At 60.0% G+C, this 23,057-nt stretch overlaps 2 protein-coding genes across 6 annotated transcripts; both read left to right on the top strand.

Moving 5' to 3' along the window:
- Positions 1-1,396: 1,396 nt before the first annotated feature.
- TRPM2 (transient receptor potential cation channel subfamily M member 2) lies at positions 1,397-19,226 on the top strand. Of its 5 annotated transcripts, none has more exons than XM_075157770.1 (32): positions 1,397-1,623; positions 1,972-2,057; positions 2,529-2,697; positions 3,178-3,358; positions 3,748-3,914; positions 4,348-4,528; positions 5,061-5,122; positions 5,267-5,467; positions 5,852-5,954; positions 6,193-6,314; positions 7,680-8,030; positions 8,487-8,624; positions 9,345-9,474; positions 9,773-9,918; positions 10,081-10,193; positions 10,299-10,512; positions 11,086-11,204; positions 11,527-11,659; positions 11,802-11,973; positions 12,418-12,601; positions 12,881-13,062; positions 13,213-13,345; positions 13,457-13,544; positions 14,139-14,226; positions 14,628-14,779; positions 15,327-15,403; positions 15,495-15,596; positions 15,921-16,007; positions 16,194-16,299; positions 16,824-16,925; positions 17,437-17,553; positions 17,829-19,226. In XM_075157770.1, exons 1-32 carry the CDS (start codon positions 1,429-1,431, stop codon positions 17,952-17,954), a joined length of 4,527 nt encoding a protein of 1,508 aa, XP_075013871.1. In that variant the 5' UTR covers positions 1,397-1,428; the 3' UTR covers positions 17,955-19,226. The 5 variants fall into 5 exon arrangements, with proteins under 5 accessions (XP_075013871.1, XP_075013869.1, XP_075013873.1 ...); XM_075157768.1 differs by having other exon boundaries at positions 9,680-9,918; XM_075157772.1 differs by lacking the exon at positions 15,495-15,596 and having other exon boundaries at positions 1,969-2,057; positions 7,680-7,843; positions 7,901-8,030.
- Positions 19,227-19,909: 683 nt separating this feature from the next.
- Positions 19,910-22,914, top strand: LRRC3 (leucine rich repeat containing 3). Its single transcript, XM_075157766.1, has 2 exons — positions 19,910-20,047; positions 21,457-22,914. The coding sequence occupies exon 2, from the start codon at positions 21,459-21,461 to the stop codon at positions 22,320-22,322; it is 864 nt and encodes a 287-aa protein (XP_075013867.1). The 5' UTR covers positions 19,910-20,047; positions 21,457-21,458; the 3' UTR covers positions 22,323-22,914.
- Positions 22,915-23,057: the final 143 nt, after the last annotated feature.

Genomic DNA, 23,057 nt, shown 5'->3' with positions numbered 1-23,057 from the left:
GGGCAGGCTGCCAGGCAGGCCCCTCGGGGCTGCAGCCCCCCTCCCACCGTGCTTGCCAAGCTGGAGGGGGGCAGGCAGCACGTGCTGCCGGAGGGGCTCTGCGCTTGGCCCCGGGGCCCTTAAGGACAGGTATTCTGGGTGTTTTCTCAGCACGGTTGTTCATCCCAGGGGTGCCCATGGAGGACCCGGTGTGAAAGCCCTTCCTGCATGAATTGCTTGTGGACATGCCGCAAACCCCCACCAGCCCACCCACCCTGGGGGACCAGGAACAAGAATTAAGGGTGTGTTTGACCTTATTTAGACAGCTCTTTCTCAAGCACTTAGATCTGCCGTAGGTTGTTCTGATGCAGAAAGCTGGTCTGTCAAAAATCTGGCTCCTAAGGTCAGGTCGGTGGGGGCGCGTACTTCCCGGAGGGAGCCTGGGAGGGGTGATCTTAAAGGTCTTTTCCAACCGAAATGATTCTATGGTTCTATGAGACTGACAAAAAGGCTTTTCCTCGCTGCTCCCTGCCTGCAGCAACGCTGAGCCTGGGGGAAGGAGACATGAAGGAAATACAGTGGTAGCGATGATCTTGCTTCGCCTTTCCTTGTCCCCCCTAAGGGCTCCCTACCCTTGGGTGCGATGCAGAGTTTGGCTTGCAGAAAGGCTCCTTAAACACAGGCCTGCTGACCCCACAGCTTCGCTAGCGCCTTACCTGAGTGCTGTGCTTCCTCCATTACCTGATCCCAGGGGACACCATTCCCCTTCGGGCTCCAGAGGCACCCCAGGGCTTTTCTATCCTTGCTACAGCAGCTCTCCAGTCCCAGCACTTCAGGAGCTCGGCGATGGGGGCTGTGAGTGTTTGGGAGGGCTCGGGAGTTTCGCAGCCCCCGTTATGCAGCATGCCTGTCTGCACCTGGGTTTTAGCTCTGGGCTTTCAGGGGACCTTGGGGGCACGAGACCCCCCCTACGGAGGAGTGCCCTGTCTCTGCAGCCAGATGTTGATACAGATTTTCCGTGCAGGGCCGTGCTTGGGCTGCTCGCACAAGAGACCTGGTTTCTGCTCTCCCTGCTGCCAGAAATATCCCAGCTGCCTGCAGCGGAGAGCAAGCGAGGATTGCTGCGGGCTGGGGGACGTCCCGGCAGCGGAGCAGGCAGGCAGCAGCTGTGCTGGCAGGCAGAGCACGGCAGGGTCCGTTTTCAGAGGCAGCGTGGTGCGTGCTGAGGCTGGTTTACCACCCAACGGCCCCCGTGTCAGGACCGTGGCGCGGGTCCGGCAGGTTTCCCGTGGATGTCTCTGGACCCAGGGAATGATGGACAGGATGCCCCAGTGCTTTAAGTCCATGGGTATCCTTCTTCTTTTCTGCTGCACTCAGGATGGAGACGTTCAGGACCTCCCAGCCTAGGAACAGGAGAGAGGAGGCCAAGCGGGGCAAGACACAGCAGCCATGGCCGCGCGTGGCCGGCGCACCAAGGTGCTCCCCTCCGAACTGAACAAGGTGTGCCCCGAGAGAGGAGACGACCCCGCCACGCACCCCAGGAAGATGAGCGACTTCGAGGTGGTCCCCAACCTCCAGCAGAGCAGTAGCAGTGTCTCGAAGAGCAGGCGGAAGGCACATTTCCCCATCGGCAGCAATGAAAAGGCAAGTTCAGGAGGTGCTGGAAGAGGGGGCAGTTGGCCACGCACAACGGAAGAGTGTTAATGAGTTATCTGGTGACTCATTAACGGGAGCATTAATAGCAGATCACTTTAGTTTTAGGGACAGACATAAAAACCGCAAATGTCTGAGGTACACGTCCAGCATTCATGTCTCCTCTCCTTGGGGTACGCCTGGCTTTGTCCTTGCAGATAGCGATGGAGCTTTCTTCCTTCACATCAAAAGCAGCAGCCAGATAAAAAGCAGCTCCAAGCACAGGGTGTCTGGTCCCTGGCATAACTTTTGGCCCTTCGCAGAAACCCTGACCCCTTGTTGCTTTTCCTGCTCCCTCAGGAAAATCTCATCTCGTGGATTCCTGAAAACATCCGGAAGAAAGAGTGCACCTACTTTGTGGAAAGCTCCCAGACATCAGATTCTGGGTAAGTCAGACAGGAAAGCAGAAAGGGTGTTTGGTGACAAAGCTACAGCACCAGAAAATCCCACCTTTCTGCCAAGGGAGCTGGTGTCAAGGGGATTCACAGATTTCTTTTTGACTGGTTCTTGACCCTGCTGGGTGTCACCACATGGCTGATGTCCCATGTCCCAGTGAGGAACCTTTCCGATGCTTTCGCATGCAGTCATTCCCATCCGTACTTCATCCAGAGCAACCTTAATATTTCTGTCCTAAATCTCTACAGGCAGAAATACCAATGTTTTTCTATATTTGCCCACACACAATGCCTTTGTTTCTGCACAAGTTCTGAGCTGGAGGACGAGCTGGGTGGGAGATGCCGGTGCCTGTGGTGTTCTTAATGAGAACGCCACCACCTCCTGCCTGGGCTGAGGCAGGCGGGCCAGCTGGGCTTTGCCGTTTGGGTTGGTTTTGGCAAAGTCGGTGGTGTGTGTTTCAGGAGGATTGTGTGCGAGTGCGGCTATCTCAGGGAACAGCACCTGGAAGATGCTGCCAAACCTCCCATCTTCCTGGGGAAGGAGTGGGACCCCAGCAGGCACATCCAGGAAAGGCCAACCGATGCCTTCGGTGATATCCACTTCACAGGCCTGGGACAGAAGATGGGGAAGGTGATCAGTTTTTCCCATCTGTGGTGCACGGGGAGCCAGTGTTGAGGTCTTGCCATGGCAGATGAAATGCGAGTATTTCCCTCCTGGATGAGAGGAGGTTAGGAAAGCGTGGAAATGCCCCAAAGGCAGCGCTGACCCAAGCAGAGGAAGGGCGGTGGGACAGATGCCTTCTCTCTCCTAGCCCTGTACCTAGTCCCTTTCTGAAACTACGAGACTGATCTTCATGCTGTGAGGCCCATGCTTCAAGGAGTGGCTGTTCCCTGTCCCCGTCCTTAGGTTTGTCTTGGGAATGCTCGGTCCCAGGGAAGCAAAGGGGAACAGGGTCATGCACAAAGACCTGGGGCAGCAGCAACAGGGCTCTGCTGGGAGATGGAGTGGGAAGCCCCTGTTCTTTGCTGAGACAGGAGAAATTGGGGTGGAGGTGTCCTGTTACCCTGACCCTGTTTTACCCAAAACATGTGTATGCTCCCTTTTTTGCAGTATGTGCGCGTCTCCTCGGATACCCCTCCACGGGTCATCTACCACCTCATGACACAGCACTGGGGCCTCGATGCACCCAACCTGCTCATCTCAGTCACTGGGGGAGCCAAAAACTTCATCATGAAGCCGAGGCTGAAGAACATCTTCCGGCAAGGGCTAGTCAAGGTGGCCCAGACCACGGGTAAGAGATGCAGAGGCTCTCCCTGCCATTGCAGCGGGAGAGGGGCCTGTCACCTGGCCACACCAGGTTCAGTGAGTTGGGCTGCTGTGGAGATGCCGAGCTGGCCCAGGAGGCCTGTAGGTCCCTGTGTGGACTACCACCACCAGCGATGGACTGTTCTTGCTCAGTCGCTGCAAACAGGCCCATAGGGAGCTGGACCGAGAGATGCAACACTGTGCTGAAGAAGGCATCTCCTGTGCTGCCAGGGCTTGATGTAGTGGGCAGGGAAGATATCTTCTGGGGGATGGAGCATCTCTGAGGACCAGGTGTTCCTGCAGCCATATAGGGGGATGCTAGGAGATCGCTGTGAGCAGAACCTCTCCCTTCCCAAGCACCTCTCTGACCCCCAGGGGCCTGGATCATCACAGGGGGGTCCCACGCTGGTGTGATGAAACAGGTGGGAGAGGCAGTGCGAGACTTCATCCTGAGCTGCAGCCACAAGGAGGGCGAGATTGTCACCATTGGCATAGCCACCTGGGGGACCGTGTACAACCGGGAGAGCCTCATCTGCCCCATGGTGAGCCAGGCAGAGTTGGAGATGCGTTTGCTTTGCCTATGCCTGGACTGCCGGGGAAGTCCTGCCAAGGACCGTGGTGGGAACGGGTGCTTCAAGATGTGCCTGTGGCTGGCAGCCCTGGTAAAACCCAGCCGCACCAGAAGGAGTGATGGTCCGGGCTGATGTTTGCTGAGAAGCCCCTCTACCCTACCCGGTGTCTTGTGTAGGTGCTGCACTTCTCCTGGGAGGACCCTTGTGGGTGTGAGGGCAGGTGGAGCAGAGACAGAGGAGCATGGGGCAAGGCTGACGTGAGGACTGCAGGGGGGGCAGGGACGGCTGTTTGCCCAGACTGTCCCCACGTGCTGGCCTGTTCCTGTCCCACATGCTGGTTGCTTTGGGCATCTGGTGCTCCTCTGCAGGCTTTTTCCAGAGTCTCTCCTCCTGCACCTTACAGGGTGGCTTTCCAGCTGAGTACGTACTGGATGAGGAGAACCAAGGCAGCCTGTCATGCCTGGACAGCAACCACTCCCACTTCATCCTGGTGGACGACGGGACCCACGGGAGGTATGGGGTGGAAATTCCCCTGAGGACCAGACTGGAGAAGTTCATTTCAGAGCAGACCAAGGTGAAAGGAGGTAACGGCAACACATAGCCAGGCCTGAGGCAGGCGGGGTGGCCCATCCATTGGTAAGGGGTGCCCATCCTGGCCTCCGGTGAGAGGGGAGGCTGTGGCTTCCCTGGAGGATCCAGGCAAGGGCTTTGAGAGGGTTGTCATGGTAAATGTGGAACCTGGTTCCTTAGTGCCACAAATCAAAGAGCCTTTCTCTGCCAGCTGCTTGGCTTATGGGGTCACCAAAGGGTCCCCAAACCTTGTGATGCTGAGCTGATCAGGGAGAACGGTTTCTCCCAAAGGACCAGGCCTCCAAGGGGGCTTCCAGGTGGTATCTTCTCACTGTGCAAATGATCTTTTATTCTAACACATGCGCACACATGCTCCAGCAGCATGACTGCCCGGAGATTGTCTCCCCTCTCTCCTGGAGCCTGGCATGTCAGGGGCAGTGCTCCCACCTTGCCTTTCACACCCCACCACTCAGAGGAGACCGCATTCAGCTGCATGGGAGGGGGCTGCCCCACAGGGAGGTGACCCTGGGCTCTGCTTCCCTGCAGGCGTGGCCATCAAGATCCCCATCGTGTGCGTGGTGCTGGAAGGAGGCCCCGGGACACTCGATGTAAGGAACTGCTCCTGCCCGCTCCCAGCAGAGCTCCTTGCCCTGAAATGCAGCCGCATGGGAGTGCTGCGGAGCAGCAGCGTGGGTCTCAGGCTCAGAGAGGTTCTGGGTGGGATTAGGACCAGCCTCCCCGCTCTGTTGCAGACCATCTACAACGCCATCACCAACGGGACCCCCTGTGTGATTGTGGAAGGGTCTGGGCGTGTGGCCGATGTCATCGCACAGGTGGCCAGCCTGCCTGTGCCCAAGATAACCGTTGCCTTGATCCAGAAGAAGCTGAGCATGTTCTTCCACGACACTTATGAGCTCTTCACTGAGGGCAAGCTGGTGGAGTGGACCAAGAAGGTGAGCCGCTTGCAGCAGACAGCTCCTCTCGCTGAGCTTGTGGAGATCAAAGGGGTCCCCAGGGGTCCTCACCCATGACCAGCAAGGCTCTCAGCGTGAAGTTTAAGGCTCATCTTCTGCCAACCATCCATCTCCCCCCAGCCATGCTCAGCATTGTCCTGGTGGGCACCCCAAGGGCTTGAGCTCTGCTCCTCCACTGCCTGCTCCCTTCGGGCAGAGAGGTACCATTCGGGACCAGCCCCAGCCGGCCTGGGAGACACAGCACAGGGGGTCTGCAGGCAACCCGAGGGCCGCAGGGAATTGCCCCACACAGGACAGGGGCCTGCGGGAGGTGGCAGGGAGGAGATGCTGCTGTTGATTGCTTGCCCATGGCTCTCCTTGTAGATCCAAGACATAGTGCGGAGCCGGCAGCTCCTGACCATTTTCAGAGAGGGCAAATATGGCCAGCAGGACGTGGATGTGGCCATCCTCCAGGCGCTGTTGAAAGGTGAGGGGTGGGGAGCTGCTTGGGAGGATGGGGTGAGATGAATGGGATGGGGGTCACAAGTCACCTCCTGCAGCTGCTTGACTTATGGGGTCACCAAAGGGGTCCCCAAACCTCGTGATGTTGAGCTGATTGGGGAGAGACGTTTCTCCCAAAGGGCCAGACCTCCAAGGGAGCTTCCAGGTGGTATCTTCTCACTGAGTAAATGATTTGTTCTAACACACACACACTTTGCATGCAGCATCCCGAAACCAGGACCACTTTGGTCGTGAGAACTGGGACCACCAGCTGAAGTTAGCTGTGGCCTGGAACAGGGTGGACATTGCTCGGAGTGAGATCTTCACGGATGACCACGAGTGGAAGGTAAGGGAGTACCTGTGCTGCTTGTCTGGACAGGCTTACAGCTTGTCAGGTCCCACCTGAGGACTGTGGCTATTGAGGGCACGGTTCACCTCGGCTGTGCGTAGGGAGGGTTTCTGAGGGCATTTCTCTTGGACCCTAAACTCCCACCACATTGACAGGGGCTCTTAATCTGTCCTGTCTTTCAAAAGTGCACTCAAACACCCAAAGCAGGGGTGAGCATACCCTGCAATTCATTGCTTGTAAAGGTCCTATTTGGTTTATAATTGTTTACAAAGGTGATTGATTGGTATTTTCTTCAAAACCGGTGTCTTTTAACGACAATCCACCAACCTAGAGCCAAAAATACCTCTTGCCAGCTCTGCCCTGTGGTCGCTGCTCACGCCACGTTGTCAAATGGCAACTTGTCTCTAAACTCATCTCACCCAGCCTGGTGCTTCCCTGCCCAAACTTTACTACAGAGTGGGGCAGGGGGCAGCAGAAGCCAGCTCTGCCACCAGATCCAGCTGTTGAGAAGCCAAAGCTGAGCAGGGATCTCTGTCCTTTCTGCTGGGGCTGTGGGACTTGGAAGGGATTTTCCTATTTCGTTCGACGGTTTGGATTCCCTCAGCTCACATACCTTTTGTGGGACTGGGAAGGGCTGGCGGGATCCAGGATCCTGAAGAGCAAATATTTCATGGTGTGAAAATGCACAGCCTGAACAAGATCCACACTTCTGTTGGGAAGGGAGGACGAGGCAGGCTCTCAGATTAGCCGGTGGAGGCCAGGGCTGTTACAAGGTGCTGCAGCTCTGGACCGATGTGGCTGGTATGAGAAGCTGAGGCTGAAACCAAGCTGTGGCAGAAGGTCAGCAGATATCTTCCTGCCAGGACAGACATGTACCCCCTTACCCACGGGCTTTGTTTTCACTTCTGAGCTCATGTAAATGTTGTCTTGGATAAGAAAACCCCGCAAAGACTGAACGGGGTGACCATCGGGAGCAGGAGTCTCCCCATGGCTGAGATCCAGCTGGCAGCACCATGATCCTTCAGCTGAAGAGTTGTGCACAGAGGACAAGCCTGTGAGGTCCTGCTCATTTGTATGGTGCACCCTCGTGAGGGAAAGAGGGTCTACCCTCTACCCTACCCCATCCCTCCACCCAGCAACCAAGGGAGCAGAGGGCTTCACTGCCAGAGGAGAGGGCATACTAACCCAGAAGCGTGTCTCTGGGGGATGTCCCACAAGTCCCAGTACCTCCCAGCTGCTTTCTCACACCCAGAAACTCCTTGTGTGCTCAGGGATAAAATCTTCCCCCCATCTGAATGAGGAGCATGGTGGGGCCCCGCTCTGGGGCCACGGAGGCCCTCACCTCTGCCTCTGGCCTGCCAGCCCACAGATCTCCACCCCGTGATGGCAGCCGCCCTGATCTCCAACAAGCCAGAGTTTGTGAAGCTCTTCCTGGAGCAGGGAGTACGCCTCAAGGAGTTTGTCAACTGGGACACCCTGGTTTACCTCTACGACAACATGGCACCATCCTGCCTGTTCCACAGCAAGCTGCAGAAGGTCCTGCTGGAGGAGAGAGAGCACACAGCTGGCTCCAAAATGCCAAGAATCCAACTGCACCACGTCTCCCAGGTGCTGCGGGAGCTCCTGGGCTGCTCCACACAGCCTCTCTACCCCAAGCCCAAGCACACGGAGCGACCCCGGCTCTCCATCCCTGTCCCGCACATCAAGCTGAACGTACGCATCTCCAGGTTATGTGGTGGCAGGGTTGCATCAGGGAGGGGGATGCTGGCTCAAGAAATCATCCTGGAGGTTGCAGCTGGGTCTCTGTCCTCTTGCCTGCTCAAGAATCCCACTTAAAGACCCTTAAAACCCTGCCCAAGACATCTGCCCCACCTTCAAGGTGTGACGCCCACCCTCCCACACCTGCAGCACCGTGTGGCTGCGTGACTCTGGTGGGCGCACTGGGTGCACTGGGCAGGATGGGCATATCCCCACATGATCCTGGCCCTAGAAACAGTGGCATTTCCAGGATGAGTCCAGTCTTGGCCACCCCGCTATCTGCAGCAAAGGCCCTTCCGTGGGTGGTGGAGGCAGGCACCCAGGGTTCAGGGGTGGCTTTGCGCTGAGGGGCTGTCTGCTTTCTGCAGCCTCTTGGCAGGGGAACAGGTCTGACCATCGCATGCCTTGCAGGTTCAGGGGTCAAGTCTCCGGTCCCTCTACAAGCGCTCTGCCGGCCGAGTCACCTTCACCATGGACCCAGTCCGCGACCTGCTTATCTGGGCTGTGGTCCAGAACCGCAAGGAGCTGGCAGAAATCATCTGGGCCCAGGTATCACCGCCCAGAGCTGTCGGTGCCAGCTGAGAGGCTCAGATGGAGCCAAACCTCCCAGCCCCAAGAGGAAAGATTGCACCTGCTGGCATTTGGGACAGCAGGCGAGCTGGGCCGTGGCAGTGCCCGAGCCTGACCCCCAGCCGAATGGGAGCCAGCTAGTGACCCTGCGGACACGTGGCGTTCGTCCCCAGACACACGCCGTGATGCCAGATCCCTCCCTTCCCAGCCAAAACGTACGCTGAGGGCAGAGGTGATGTGCTGGGCCAGAAGCGTGCTCTTCCCCTGAGAGAGGGCTCGGCACACCGCAGGCAGGACACAGGGGCATGGCAGCTGGGGTGGAGAAGGCTTCCACCCACAAGCAGCATCTCCAGGGCGAGAGGCGGTGTGGCGGGTGGCATGGTGAGCGTGCCGTGCAGAGCCGAGGGGTCACACCGTCCCGTCACCCAAGGCTTCCCAGTAGGAGAGCAGGGGTGTCCCCGGCTTCCCCGTGGCAGTGGGTTACCTTCTGCCCCTGCTCCCGGAGGGGAGCACAGCTCAGCCCTTGTCCCAGCAAGCTCAGCTCAGCCCTTGTCCCAGCAAGCTGTCCATCCTGAGCAGCAGTCTGCTCGGGACACCCTCCTTCCCTCCCGTGGGAGCCATGGAGGGCTTGGCAGGACTGCCGGGACTTGCAGGATGGGACGCAGAGCCCCACGCTCTCTCTGGCCTCTTCTGCTCCAGAGCCAGGACTGCATGGCAGCCGCGCTGGCCTGCAGCAAAATCCTGAAGGAGCTCGCCAAGGAGGAGGAAGACACCGACACCACCGACGACATGCTGGCCCTGGCCGAGCAGTACGAGCAGAAGGCGATCGGTGAGCGGGAGGGAACCAGTAACCCAGAACGGCTCTCGTGCCCTGCAGGGCTGGCTAGCTTTGTCCAGGAGGTGTCTGGGGGTGATGGGTGGGGTGGGAGGTGCCAGGGGGTCCCCTCATCACGGTCGGGGTCGTGGTGCTGCGAGGGCTGTGCCCGGGTGGTGGTGGGAGCGCAGAGGGTGTCGCTGCGTGGTGCCGTGTCCAGATCCTGCTGCAAAGGGTGACTCTGCGGGCACCTTGCGGAGCACCAAGCTGGCCCCGGAGCTCAGCCTTGTCTCCCTGGTCCCTGCCTGGCCAGGCGTGTTCACAGACTGCTACCGCAAGGATGAAGAGAGAGCCCAGAAGCTCCTCACCCGTGTCTCTGAGGCCTGGGGGAAGACAACCTGTCTGCAGCTGGCATTGGAAGCCAAGAACATGAATTTTGTGTCCCATGGGGGTGTCCAGGTGCGTTCCCAGCAGTCGTGGTGCTTGGAGGGGAAGTACCCAAGCGTCCCCTGTCCCAGATCCAGGGTTCCTTGTTGGTAGTGGTGGGGCTCTGCCCTGCAGCCCCACTCTGACGGCGGGGGGGCTTCTGTAACCAGTGCTTCTCTTCCTCCCTCCTCGCAGGCCTTTCTAACCAAAGTCTGGTGGGGGAAGATGTGCGTGGACAACGGGCTTTGGCGGGTTATTGCATGCATGCTGTTCTTCCCACTTCTCTACACCAGCCTCATCACCTTCAGGTACTTCTTGCAGCTGGGGCTTGCGTGCATGAGGGCTGGCTGGGAGAAGCTGCCGTGACGTCTCCCTGGGCAGCTGAGCCCCACTTCCACCCCTGCTCCCCGCAGGGAGAAGAGGCTGCAGCCCATGGGCTGCCTGACGCGCCTCCGAGCCTTCTTCACGGCACCTGTCGTCATCTTCCACATGAACATCCTCTCTTACTTCACCTTCCTCCTGCTCTTCGCCTACGTCCTGATGGTTGACTTCCAGCCACTGCCGTCCTGGCGGGAGTACCTCCTCTACTTCTGGCTCTTCTCCCTGGTGTGCGAGGAGACCCGCCAGGTATGGGGCAGACAGAGCAGAGGCTGGAAGGAGGTGAGAGGAGGTGCTCTCCTGGGTGAGCACCCTCTGGGTGCTCCTGGAAGGTCCTGCATGGCTCACGTTCCCATGCTGCTTCTCATCCATTTGGAGAGGTCCCATCACAAGGGACTGCCAGATCCCCCTGTCTCTGACGCTGGAGAATTTCCTTGGCTGCGTCTGGCCTGGCCCCGGTACTTGCAGAAAGACGTGCTGTTTTGAGCTGAAAAGATCAGGAGATGGAGGCACCACCTCCTTCCTTGGGCATTTATTCCCAGAAGCATTTCCAGGCTTTGCTTGACATTTGATTTTTTTCAGCTTTTGCTTCAACATCTCAGTGCCTTTCTTCACCAGACTGAAGAGCCCCATGTCTCAGGTATCTCCCTCCATGCTCCTGCCATGCCCCTATAGAAAACCATGTAGGCTCAGGTTAACTTCGGGTAAGCAAGAGGGTCCAGTGATGGCCAGCAGGTCTGTGCGGTCCCTTTCCTCTACAAGGCACGTGAGTATCCTACAAGGCTTTCGCTGAAATACCAACCCCTCTTCTCTTCCCGACAGCTGTTGTATGATCCAGATGGGTTTGGGGTTGTGAAAATGGCTTCCCTGTACTTCAAGGACTTCTGGAATAAGTTGGATATCTGCGCCATCCTGGTCTTCATCACAGGGCTGACTTGCAGGTGAGTTGCAGAGCCGCTTGCCTGGCAGCGCGCAGGCTCAAGCCGCAGCTGTAGGCTACAAAACTCGCGTGAGAATTGTGCAGGTTTTTTAACTGCAATTTCTTATTCCAAAGGCCAAGGAAGATTTTTGTGGTCATGGGATTAATTCTGACCAATTTGCCTCTGCTTTCAGCTGCTTTTAGGAGAGATGTTTTTCATGCTGCAACTCTCACCCAGCACTTTGGGGAAGCCCCTGATATTGCAGAAATGTAATGCTGCGAGATCAGAAAAAAACCGGCCCCGGTGGCACTGAGATGTTTCCTTTCCTCTCTTCTGTGCCCAGGCTGATCCCGTCAACTTTGTACCCCGGGCGCATCGTACTGTCACTGGCTTTTATCATTTTCTGCCTGCGCCTGATGCACATTTTCACAGTCAGTAAAACGCTGGGGCCCAAGATCATCATTGTGAAGCGCATGGTGAGAGCTCCCCTCCGTCCTGCCGGGGCGATCAGCTGGAGCAGCCAGATGCCTGCATGGGATGGATGTGCCACCCGTGTTATCCTATCCTGGAGTGGGATTTACTCCAGGACACAATTTTGCTTCCCCTCTGTCTTTGCAGATGAAGGATGTCTTCTTCTTCCTCTTCCTGTTAGCAGTGTGGGTGGTGTCCTTTGGGGTTGCCAAGCAGGCCATCCTGATCCACAACGAGGAACGTGTGGAGTGGCTTTTCCGTGGTGTGGTCTACCACTCCTACCTGACCATCTTCGGGCAGATTCCCTCCTACATCGACGGTAAGGGACAGCAGCCTGTGACAGCGCGTGGCACGGGCAGGGTGGCTGCGACAAGGCTGAGGGCTACCAAGCTCTCGCTGCAGTCTGCCTGGCTCCTGCCCTGTTGGCCTGTGGAAGCCCCGCACAGAGCTCCTCTCCAAACACAACGTAAGGCCAGGAGGGAGCAATGATGGGGCATGGGGACGGAGCCCTGCTCCGGCTCTTTGGGAGCATTGCCACCAGTGCAAACCCAGGGACTGCACCAGCCTGAGTGGTCAAGAGAGCACACTAGCAAAGGCACAGGAGCATGAGTTGATCCGGCTCAGTGCCACAGCTGCAAATCGAGGTCAAATCCCTGCCCGGTGCTAAGCTCCCTTGATGCTGGCCGCTTTCAGAGAGCACAACGTGGTCCCTGAGATACCGCAAGGCTCGGCTGCAGCGGAGTCACGCTGTGCTCTCTTGCAGGGGTCAACTTCAACATTGACCAGTGTAGCCCCAATGGGACCGACCCCTACAAGCCCAAGTGCCCAGAGACAAACGAGGACAACAAGAAACCCATCTTCCCAGAGTGGCTGACAGTCATCTTACTGTGCCTGTACCTGCTCTTCACCAACATCCTCCTCCTCAACCTCCTCATCGCCATGTTCAAGTGAGTTTGACCTGGCCCCATGGTCCTGACAGTGAACCGAGCTGGCTTTGCTTGCAGGCTTGGCCATGGCCAGGGCACCGCATGCTGAGAAAGCGCAAGGAGGGTGCTGGGGCACGTGCTGACCAGAGCACAGGCGTGTTTTGGGGGGTTATAGATATGGTGGAAGTAGCGGGTGCAGGCCAGGGCTGATCAGGGAGATGGGTAGGAGCCGGGGCACCATACAGACACGATGTGCCCCCTCATCCCCACGGCACAGCTGACGCCTGGGCTCTGCCCCAGCTACACCTTCCAGCAGGTCCAGGAGCACACGGACCAGATCTGGAAGTTCCAGCGGCATGACCTGATCGAGGAGTACCACGGCCGCCCACCCGCGCCTCCACCCTTCATCCTCCTCAACCACCTGCAGATCCTGGTCCAGCGAGGCTTGCTCCGCAAGCCGGCCAGGCACCACAAACAGCTCAGTGAGGACCAGCATCTCCCCTCCTGCCCTTTGCCCCCTCCCCGGGGCATGGCACCCTGCACCGAGGCACGAGGCTTGGCGTCTGGGCTGCGGTACCGGGGTTGGGGATGCACAGGGATCTGACAGCACTGCTGTCCCCTTCCTCTGGCAGAAGAGAAGCTGGAGAAGAACGAAGAAGCTGCCCTCCTCTCTTGGGAGATGTACCTGAAGGAGAACTACCTGCAGCACCAGCAGTGCCAGGAGAAGCAGAACATGGAGCAGAAGATCCGAGACATTGCACAGAGGTACCAGCACTCCTGAGACAGGGACATCCTTCTGTCCTCCAGTGTCCAGTTGGGATTAGTTGGGATTAGGGGTGGCTGCTGAGGGGGTTCCTCTCTGCACTGTCCCACCAGGGTTGACGTACTGGCAGAGCTGCTGGACTTGGACCGGGTGAAGAAGACAGGGCTGGTGGAGCAGAGGCTGGTCTCTCTGGAAGAGCAGGTGAGGCAAAAGATGAGCAACAGCCTAAGAAAGGTGGGGTTTTTCAGGGGCTGAGTCAACTGAACCAGAGCACAAAAGAAAGCCCCTCTGAATCAATCCCCCTTCAAACAGTTTGAGTTTCCTTGCCAAAGGAAGGCAATAGCATCCGAGAGGAAAAGGTTTATGGGAAATGTTCTGTTTGACTCCAAAGTGAACAGGATGAAGGTGGGAAGTGGTGGGACGAGCCCCTGCCTCCACTGGTCACCCAAGCAGTTAGACCTGACCCAGAACTTTTCCTTGGCCCAAGAGGACCCTCCAGACCTTCTGGAGACGGGGGACTCTCCACCCGCTCCCCGTGAAGCTGTTTCACACCCTGCGCGAGCAGCGGGGTGCCTGGGGAGCCGGCCCCGGCCCTGGCATCTCCTTTCTGAGAGGGCCGCAGCACGGCGGTTTCCACTTCCATTTCCACCTGCTTTGAAAAACCGTTGCCCTGGAGGTGGTTTTCCAAGCCGACATCGGGGCACAGCAAGGATGAGCAGCCCGGAGCCCAGGGCAGGGCTGCGTGCGGGCAGCACTCGGGGTGCGGGAGGGCTGACCCTCTCCTGTCCCACGCAGGCGCATCAGAGTGCCCAGGCCCTGAGGTGGATAATGCAGGCGCTGCAGGGCAGTGGCTTCGGCTCGAGCGAGGACGTGCCACCCATGGGTAAGCGGAGCCCATCTCCACCCCAGCAGCACCGGGGGAACCCGGAGCCCCGCGCTGGCAGCCGCAGGGCTGTGGACCAGGGCTGAGCGGCCCCTCGCAGCCCTCTGTCAAGCAGAAGCAGAGGCTCCTTTGGCCCAGGGAGGTTTGGGGGCTCTGCGAGGCCGTCCAGCCCCTCCTGCAGCCATTCCCACCCTCCACTCCAGAGCCCTCCCTGGAGCCCACGGCATCGCCCGGGGAGTTCCTCCGGGGCCTACTGGAAGGGATGCCAGGGGCAGGGCCCCCAGGGGACATCAGCATCCCCATGGAGACGCCCAGCCAGCCCCCTCAGCAGCGCCGCAGGCCGCAGCACTGGACTCAGCAGCCTGCTTTGCGGGACCTTGCTGTCTGTGTCTGCCTCGCAGGCTCCAGCAAAGCCTCGGAGATGAGGGAGGTTGACCTGGAGGGGAAAGCCGAGGAAAGCCAGCCCCCATACCACGTGCTTGCCCGAAACCTCCTGTACCCAGGGTCTCACACCCTCCGCTTCCCTGTGCCGGACGAGAAGGTGCCCTGGGAGGTAGGACTGTGACCCTGGGCAGCGGCGCTGGGAGGGGGGGCCGTGGGGCAGACCCCGACGGTGGTGGGAAGAGGAACAGACCCATCGTCGCATCTGTGTCACCCTTGGGAGCTCCTGTTTTCCCCAGCCCTGGGACAAGTGGCTTCCTGGAGCAGCTGCTCCGAGGCTCTCCCAGGGACAAGGAGAGGCGAACGGGCATCGTTCCTGCTGGGATCTGCAGTGCTAGGGGTGCCTGGCGATGCTTGGTTGGGAGACAGAGGGGACAAACAAACATCTCCACATTTCCTGAATCAGGGCTGGCTCAGGGTCAGGGACAGGATCTGGCACTGGCTTCCATCGGGGCATGAGTGAGAGGCACCAACCCTCCAGCCGAGACCCTGAGCTCAGCCCCCGAGCAGGGCCCCGAGCCCCGCGTGCCTTGGGGGATGATGCCACGAGCTGGGCAGAGGAAGGGACTCGGGCAGAAAGTGTCCCCGGGAGTCCCAGTCCCTGCCTGCTGCCAGGGCAGGGACGCAAGGGGGGCCTGACGTGGCCACGTGCTCTGCAGGTGGACTTCCCACTCTACGACCCTCCCGCCTACTCGGCCGACCACAAGGACATGGCTGTGCAGGACCCATTCAGCCCGTGAGTGTCCCCCTGTGGCTCCCCACTCCTCTGCCCCTTCCCCTGGGTGGCACAGCCAGCCCTCCCTGCCGGGCTGCCTCCCGCCCCCCAGCTCCTTGGAGTCTCTCCTGAAGATCAACTACAACACCATGGACGGGCTGATCGACCGGCAGAGCTTCCACGGCCTCTACGCCGTGCAGGATGGGCTGCCGCTGTGAGTGCATCCGCCGCGGGGGCAGACGGGCTCGGTGGGAGCTGGGGTGCTCGGTTGCAGGCAAAGCAATGGGGAGACGGAGAATCCAGGGGGGCCTGCGTGCATCCATCCCCTTCCCGCTTCCCTACGGCTAACGGTGGGGCAGGGATAATGGCATTCATCGTTCCCAGGGCTGTCCCCCCCGCAAAAAAAACCCAGCACCCCAGAAGAGGTGCAGTGCGGTGGTGGGAAATTTGGGGGAGCGGTATAGGGCTTTGATCCACGTGAGGGGGTGCGCAGAGGGACCCTGGCGCCGTCCCAGCCCGCTCGCTCTCTCCCTGCCAGGAACCCCATGGGCAGGACGGGGCTGCGAGGCCGCGGGAGGCTGCACTGCTTTGGGCCCAACCATGCCCTGCACCCCGTTGTGACCCGGTGAGCGCGTGGGGACAGAGAGGTGTCCTTGCTCCAGGACGGGGCTGGGGAGGGGGAACGGAAAAGGGGGCACGAAGCCATCCCAGAGAGACTGGGACCGGGCAAAACCCACCGCTGCCCATTCAAGCACTGCTGGGCAGGGGGGAGCTGAGTCCAGCTGCAGCATAACAGGGGCCTCTCTCACAGCTGGAGGAGGAATTTGGATGGGTCCATTATAAGGAAGAGCCTGAAGAAGATGCTGGAAGTCCTAGTAGCCCAGTACCCGCTGTCGGATGTCTGGGCTCTGCCCGGGGTAAGAAACCAGCTGGCGCAGAAGGGTCTGGGGAGAGGGGGCTGGCCCAGCCCAATGGCTGGGTGCCCTGTGGAAAAGGGAGAGACACAGACGGGTGTCACAGCCTCGGCCGAGGAGGTACCTCTGTCCCTCCCGCAGAGCATCTGCCTGCGGGGCTGTGCTGCCGGGAGTGCTGGGGGAGCAGCGGTGAGGTTACCTACCCCCACCCACCCTGCCCCCCTGTCTCCTGCTTCTCCCTCCTCCTCCTCCTCCACGTCTTCAGTTCTCACATCCTTCGTGACGTAAGCCATTGGCACGGCGTCCTTTGACAGAGAGGTCCAGACATTGAATCAGGCAAACTCAGACGCGTGCTTGGGCGCAGCTGAGGACTTCTGGCAGGAGAGGAAGGGAGGGAGGGAGGAAGGCACCACCGCTGCTTGCTCCCCCCCAAGCTCCCACCAGAGCTTGTGGCATCTTCTGCTCGATGGCCAAGCTGGTGGCAGTGAGGGAGGCTGGCCCCACAGCTGACGTGTGCTTTGGCGCAGGGGTCACTGGAGCCGGGCGAGACGCTGCCGCTGAAACTCAAGTGGATCCTGCGCCGGGAGTTCTGGCCCCAGTTCCAGAACTTGCTGAAACAAGGCACTGAGGTGGGGAGCACGCAGGTGTCCCAGCGGTACAGGGGCACGCGGGTGTCCCAGCGGTACAGGGGCATGCGGGCATCACCCCGGTACAGGGGCACACAGGTGTCACGGCGGTACAGGCACATGGGGGCATCGCCACAGTACGGGGACACGTGGACATCATGGTGGCACAGGAGCACGTGGGTGTCCCCAGGGTACAGGGGCAGGGTCCACCACCCCTTGGCCACTGCTCCCACCAGGGAGGAATGGCTGGGGGCGGTGGAAAAAGACCGTAATGGCCTCGCACCGCGCAGGGGCCTGGGAGGCAGCCCAGGGTCCCCGGGGGTGGGCTGCACACGCCGGAGTCTGTGCCTGCTGCGATCGCTCTCCATGGCTCCAGCTGCAGTGGGAACAGGGCGCTGGTCTCCAGCGGGGCAGAGGAGCTGTGGGGCGATGCCCCACCAGCCCCGGGGCTTCTCGGTGCCCTCAGAGATGTGGTGAGGGCTCTGCTGATGTGGCACTCCTTCACCGCGCACAGATACACAAGGGGTACCTTGATGACCCCCGCAACACGGATAACGCCTGGGTCGAAACGGTCGCCGTCAGCGTGCACTTCGACAACCAGAACGATGTGGAGATGAAGCGGCTGAATTCGGTATGGGCCCCTCACCTCCACAGCTCCCTGACCCGGCTCTCAACGGGCATGGGGCAGGGGAGCAAGATCTCCAGACCCAGATCTCACCCTCACCAGGAGTGGGCTTCTCCAGCTGCATGCAGTGGAGGAAGAACACGGGGATGAATGTGGGGTGGCACTGCACCGGGGGCCCCAAAAAGAACGGGCAGGAGGCTGGGGACCGGAGGTGCTGTTGAGCATGGCTGGCACAGCCCCTCACCAGCAGTGTGTACGTGATGTCTCTGGTCCCCTTCCAGTTCCTCCAGGGCTGTGATCCGGAGCTGTGCATCCGCTGGCAGGTGCTGGACAAGAGGAGCCCCCTGCACGCCAACCACAAGGAGCTCCTGCACAAGGTCTCAACCCTCCTCGGAGCCTACTACTGAGTCCTCAAGTGCAGGACAGGGCTCCTCCTGCCCCAGGCCAGGTTCTGGTTGGGACTGCAGCTCTACCACAGCTCACCTGTGAGACCATGGGCAGCTACTGGAGACTAGGTACTTTGGTTGCCTCTGTGAATGTACCTTGCCGGTCTCTGGGAGGAAAACTGTCCCCTCTCCAGCAGCCAGGGGCAGGGGTTGCCTGGGCAGTGCCTACGCAGCACCCTGGTCACCTGAGCCACCAAACTCAGCCCCAGCTTGTCTCTTGGTGCTTCCACATCAGCCACAGCACTGGCATAGGGCTTGGGCCAAGCAGAGCCACAGGGCTGTTCCTGCAAGGTTTTCTTTCTCTCAGCTCCCACCTGCTCTTTGCTTTGGTGTGGGCACTGGGGACTTGCCAGCCCCTCCACCCAGGGTATCCATTGGGCACCTCTGCTCCACAGCTCCTGCTCTGAGCCTTGGCAGCTCCACTGCCACAGCTCCCAGAGGATTGCTCTGGAGAAGGCTTGGGGTCTTTTGCACCTAAAGCTCCTGGCTGCCCTGCAAGTCGCTCCTGTGGCAGCTGTCCCCATATCTCTGGTTGCCTCCAACCCAACAACATGGTCCTGAGCTGTGATCCAGCACTTCTGAAGGTGTGAGCAGCTCTTGGCTTATATACCTATGGTTTCATAGCTCCGCACAGGTCCAGCCGCCATGTCCCATACTGTTATGTGATCCTGCGTGTGTATGCTGAGCACCATCTTGTAGCTGAACTCCTTCCCTCTGTCTGAGCCAAGGCACCAGCTAAATGTCACCCGCCTGCCCCCATCCCCTCGTGCACATGGATGGAAAGGGGCAGCTTGCTGGGACCCAGGTGATCCATGCTCTGTGGTCCCTTGGGCAGGTAGGGACAGGTCATCAGTGTGTCCATCCCAGACATCTCTGCTCTTAAGGAGTCCTTCACTCACCTTTTTGGTTGCCTACCGTGGGGAGAACAAGGCACAGTGGAGACATTTCTCGATAGCCCAGAACAGCCCCACGGTGGCATATGATGCCCGGGACTGCTCAGGGAGGGGTTGCAGTTCCCCCACCCTCTCCCGATGGATCAGACACTGGCCAGCCAGGGCTGTTCTTCCCACACTGGTGGCTACCACAGCACAACTGCAGTTTCACCAGTGACGCACTGGGGCTTGGCGAGGGGTGGGTCAGACTGGCAATTTAATCAACCCAGCTCAATAAACCATGTATTAAATAACTAAAGGCTGGTGGTTTGTTACGGCTGTTTAACCAGAGGCCATTCCCGGAGGCCATGCTTGGAGCGCACTTCCAAGATGAGCCCAGTTTGAGCGTTCCCACCCCCAATCTCGTTGCACAAACTTACTTTGCTTGCAGACTCATCCCCCAGTGCTGGCTGCAGAGATGACTTGACACGTTTGGAGTCAATGTGAGGAGAGGAGCTGCTGGAAAGCAAGCTGTGTGCCAAGGCGGTGGCACAGTACCTTCTCCCATCGCTGTTGGCCTGCTCGATGTCTGCCCATGGTCTCCCGTCACCATGCTCTGCCGAGAGCCGGCGCAGGCGCAGGGAGGGCCAGGCCGGGGGCACGGCTGGGGAGGGAAGAGGCGAGGTGCCTTACAGCAGCTGATAAAGCTTCTAGACCCGCAGCCCCGAACCGGCGAGCGGCAACCACAGCCTAAGAAGAACTGCTGAAACCTAATTAGCATCACTCAATTACAGCACAAAAGTGCTCCACGCGGCCGCTCACCCACAGCACCCGTGGCTGTGCTGCCTGGGTGTCCCCACCGCCCTGGTCCAGGGGTCTTCTTGCCCGGATCCCCCGCGGCAAGGGCACCCCCCCGGTCCCCCCGATCCCCCCCGCACCGCCCCGGCTCTCCCCGCCCGCACCGCCCCTGCACCGCCCGGTGCCACCGAGGCGGGGACCGCCCGTCCCGGAGGCCACGACGGGAGCAGCCGCAGCAACAGGTGGGGACGGCGCTTCGCCCGCTGCCGGCGCCGGGGCCGCGGCGGAGCCGATCGCGGCCGAGCTGCCGCGCACCGCAGCCGGAGCCGGAGCCGGAGCCGGAGCCGGAGCCGAACCGAAGCGGAACCGCCCGCGGCCGAGCCGGTAAGGGACCCCCGGGACTCCGTGGCGGCGGGGGGCGGTTCTGCTGCGCGGAGCCCGGCTCCCCAAGCCCCTCGCCCGGGAAGGTCCGGCTCCCTGGCCCTCGGCCGGGACATGAGCGCGGGTCGGGGCTGCGCATCGCCCCCGCACACGCCGGGGTCCGGCTGGGGCAGCCGGACGGGGCGGCTGCGGCCCCTCAGAGCCCTTCCAGGAACGGGAGCAGGCTCGGGCAGGCGGTGGGAACCGGCATCGCAAGGTGAATCCTTGCTTCCCCCGGAGAGAAGGGACTGGCAGACCCCGGTAGCATTTGTAGGGCCAGAGGGATTCCCGGGCAGTGCCACTTAATCTCCCCTGGGAGAGTCCACGGGCAGGTCCACTGGCATCATCCCTCAGGTATGAGCATCCCCCCGGTGGTACCCTGAGGATGCTCACACCTGAGGGATGCTGCTGCTTAAAGGATGCTGTTACCAGGGGGATGCCATTATCGGAAGGGTGCTGGTACCAGAGGGAGAACAACTCGGTGCCCAGCTGGTCTCCTAATGAGATCACCATGGACAATTTCATTCCCAGGGGCCTGCCGGGGTCCCAGCCCCCAGCTTTCCCCTCCATGGGGATCTCTTCCCCCCAGCCTGACCAAGGCAGCAGGAGAGGTGTGAGTAGCACCAAGGGGCAGAGGAAAGAAGGCCAACCTGCTTCACCTCCTGCCTCATCCCCAGCAGGGCTGGGGTGGCCCTTGGGGTTCCCAGATCACGCCCTTTACTGTGATAGTCAGTGGCTCCTCTCTTAAGCCCCAGCTCCTGGAGTCAGGCTATTAAACCATACTCTTCGTTTACTTTAAAAAACGAAGTCACCTCTAAACCCCTGCTTTGGCAAAATCCTGGGAAACGTGACTTGTGCCAGCTCATGGACCAGATGGGGAAAGCAAAAGAACTCCACATCTTGTTATTTAAAAACCCAGTGTTGATTAAGCCAGTCTGATGATCCAGGGAGTCTGACTCATCATTTTTTTTTAACACTCGGGGTTGGCGAGATAGGAATTTACTGCTGCTGTTCTCCAGCAGCAAATCACCGCATCCAATGTGGAAATTGGCAGCAGGCTGGGGCAGAAGCTCCCGGGCCGGGCCCATCTCGACACCCCCACCCTGCAGCACCATTTGCCTGCCTGGGTGGTCTGTGCAGAGATGGGGGCAGGGGGGGAAGGGTTTTAGTCTCTGCAGCTCTATGTCCAGGTATAATTAATCTTAAGCCAAATTAAACTGTCCTGGAAAAGATGGTAGCCAGTGTCATTCCGCCCTTGTTTTCCGGGCTCCTGAGCCCAGCCCCGCACTGCTTTGCCAGGACACATTACATACAAGCGGTGTTCCAGGAAATAATGCCGTGTCATATCCCCTCCACCCACCGCTTCCCTCCAGCAATGGGAGACGCTTTGCAGGAGCGCAGAGGAGCCGCCCTGCTGCCCAGGAGCTGCTGCAGCCACCGGGGAATCGCCAGCAGCCATGGCCAGCTGGCCGGGTGCAAGATGACCCTCACGACCACGCCGGCAGCCACCGTCGCCCAGGCTTTCTTCTGCCTCTTGCTGTGCGTCCCCTGGGGCAGCTCCTGCCCCCCCAGCTGCCAGTGCACGGAGCGGGCGGGGGCGAAGGCCGTCCTCTGCAGCTCCCGGCACTTGGAGGAGATCCCCAAGGACATCCCCAAAGACGCGGTGTTCCTCAAGCTGGATGCCAACAGCATCACCAGGATCCCCAGCAATGCCTTCAGGCACCTCTCCCACCTGGAGGAACTCGATCTCTCCAGGAACGCCATTGAGAAGATCGACAGGGCGGCTTTCAAAGGGGTGGCTGCCGGGCTGCGTACCCTCGACCTCTCCAGCAACCGCATCCGCAGCATCCCCAAGGAGGCCTTGCTGGCGCTCAATGCCAAGCTCCGGCTGGCCAACAACCCCTGGCACTGCGAGTGCGCCTTGCAGGAGGTGTTGTGGGAGGCGCGGCTGGACCCCGACTCCGTCCAGGACATCACCTGCCACACGGCCCCGCGCGAGGAGTACGTGGGCAAGCCGCTGCTCCAGGTCCTGGACGCCGGCGTCAACTTCTGCAGCGTGCGTCAGAGGACCACGGACGTGGCCATGTTCATCACCATGTTTGGCTGGTTCACCATGGTCATCGTCTACGTGATCTGCTATGTCCGGCACAATCGAGAGGACACCTGCAAGCACGTGGAGTACCTGAAGTCACTGCCGAGCACCCAGGGCCACGCAGAGACCACCAGCACTGCCCTGTAGCGCAGGATTGGGGCGCCCTGTGCCCAGCTTCTTTGCAGGGAGCCAGTGGCAACCTGGTGGGCTTCAAAGCTTCTCTATGGGATTTTCCAGTGCTTGCTCCAGTCTTGCAAAACGAGTGCCACTGACTTCACCCCCTCCCCAGCAACGCTGGACTGAGCGTGAGCAAACAACATGGGGGAGGGACGCCGGGGACAGCCCACGCAGACCTGTCTGTGGAGCCCAGGTTCCCGGGGAGGAACCCCCCCACGCAGACCCCTTCTCCCCTGCCAGAGCTGGGCTCGCAGGGAAAGCAGCCCCAGCCACACGCTCGTGGTCCACGTGGTTTGGAGAGAACAAGCCCCCGGGGGGGGGAGACAGATGAGGGTGGGGGCTCCTGCGGGGCCAGGAGGTCCCTGGAGCCTGGGGTGCAGAGGGATGGGTCGCTCTGTGCAGCGGGGTCACCCTGTCCTGGCTCCAGCGAGGGACCGGCCTTGCAGAGAGCAGGACATCGGCCCCAGCACCCGCACGGCATCTCGGCAGTCTCTGCCTGCCACCAGCAACCTGGGGGTCATCTCCCAAACCTTTGATTTCTCAATAAAGCCCCACAAGTAGGAAAAGCCCTCGGGGTTTGCGCTGCACTGGGAGCCGGGCACTCAGGGAGGGCGGTGGTGCTCAAGGGGGTTGTGCTTGTCCTAATTCAATCTCTCCCAAAGCAGACAAGCCTAAATTCAATGTACCAGCGTGACTCCCGTTAGG

This window comes from Calonectris borealis, chromosome 9 (assembly GCF_964195595.1).
Source record: "Calonectris borealis chromosome 9, bCalBor7.hap1.2, whole genome shotgun sequence".
NCBI lineage: Eukaryota > Metazoa > Chordata > Aves > Procellariiformes > Procellariidae > Calonectris > Calonectris borealis.
Note: the sequence above shows the minus strand (reverse complement) of the source record. Positions and strands in the feature narration are given on the sequence as shown.

Coding starts and splice junctions, on each gene's coding strand:
- TRPM2 (XM_075157768.1), top strand. CDS start 1,429: ATGGCCGCGCGTGGCCGGCGCACCAAGGTGCTCCCCTCCGAACTGAAC. Junction 5,955..6,192: donor CCTCCAGGCGCTGTTGAAAG/GTGAGGGGTGGG, acceptor CTTTGCATGCAG/CATCCCGAAACCAGGACCAC. Junction 10,513..11,085: donor TGTGCGAGGAGACCCGCCAG/GTATGGGGCAGA, acceptor TCTTCCCGACAG/CTGTTGTATGATCCAGATGG.
- LRRC3 (XM_075157766.1), top strand. CDS start 21,459: ATGGGAGACGCTTTGCAGGAGCGCAGAGGAGCCGCCCTGCTGCCCAGG.